The 406-nt window shown below is 47.0% G+C and overlaps 1 protein-coding gene across 1 annotated transcript in view; it reads right to left on the reverse strand.

The window, feature by feature from the left end:
- Positions 1 to 406, reverse strand: part of LOC118336833 (T-box transcription factor TBX6-like) — a 4,482-nt gene that overhangs the window by 2,764 nt on the left and 1,312 nt on the right. The window contains 1 exon segment of the mRNA XM_035673581.1: positions 1 to 406. Within this exon segment, the coding sequence (XP_035529474.1) occupies positions 1 to 406 (406 nt within the window).

The following is a 406-nucleotide window of genomic DNA, read 5'->3' on the forward strand; positions in this document are numbered from 1 at the left end:
CTGAAGGCTTTAAGTCCTCTGCTTTGGAGCTCCTAGGTTTATGGTTTGCAAGCAAAGACTTCAAGCTCTTCTTCAAGGCATGCTGCTCATTGCTCATTGCCCCTCCATCTTTGTGGTTGTCTTTGCCAGAGTTCAAGTTCAGTTTTAGGCCCCGGGAACTGGAGCCATCCTCCTTCAGTCCTTTTGCAAATGGGTTGTAGTCAACTTTAAGCTGAGAAAACTGTGAGTTCTGGTAAGCAGTGACTGCCATAAACTCAGTCTGGGGGAAAGTGAATGTGACAACACTGGGACCATTCAGCTTTATGTCTTCAGCAGCTTTGTCAGTTTGGGCCAAGTGCAATCGTGGCAGATAGCGGTGCATCGGATGCAGGATAGTATTCCCATCTTGGTCTGTGATGTTGTTTGT

Source organism: Morone saxatilis, unplaced genomic scaffold, assembly GCF_004916995.1.
Source record: "Morone saxatilis isolate NCDOM2014 unplaced genomic scaffold, NCSU_SB_2.0 Contig3, whole genome shotgun sequence".
Classification (NCBI taxonomy): domain Eukaryota; kingdom Metazoa; phylum Chordata; class Actinopteri; family Moronidae; genus Morone; species Morone saxatilis.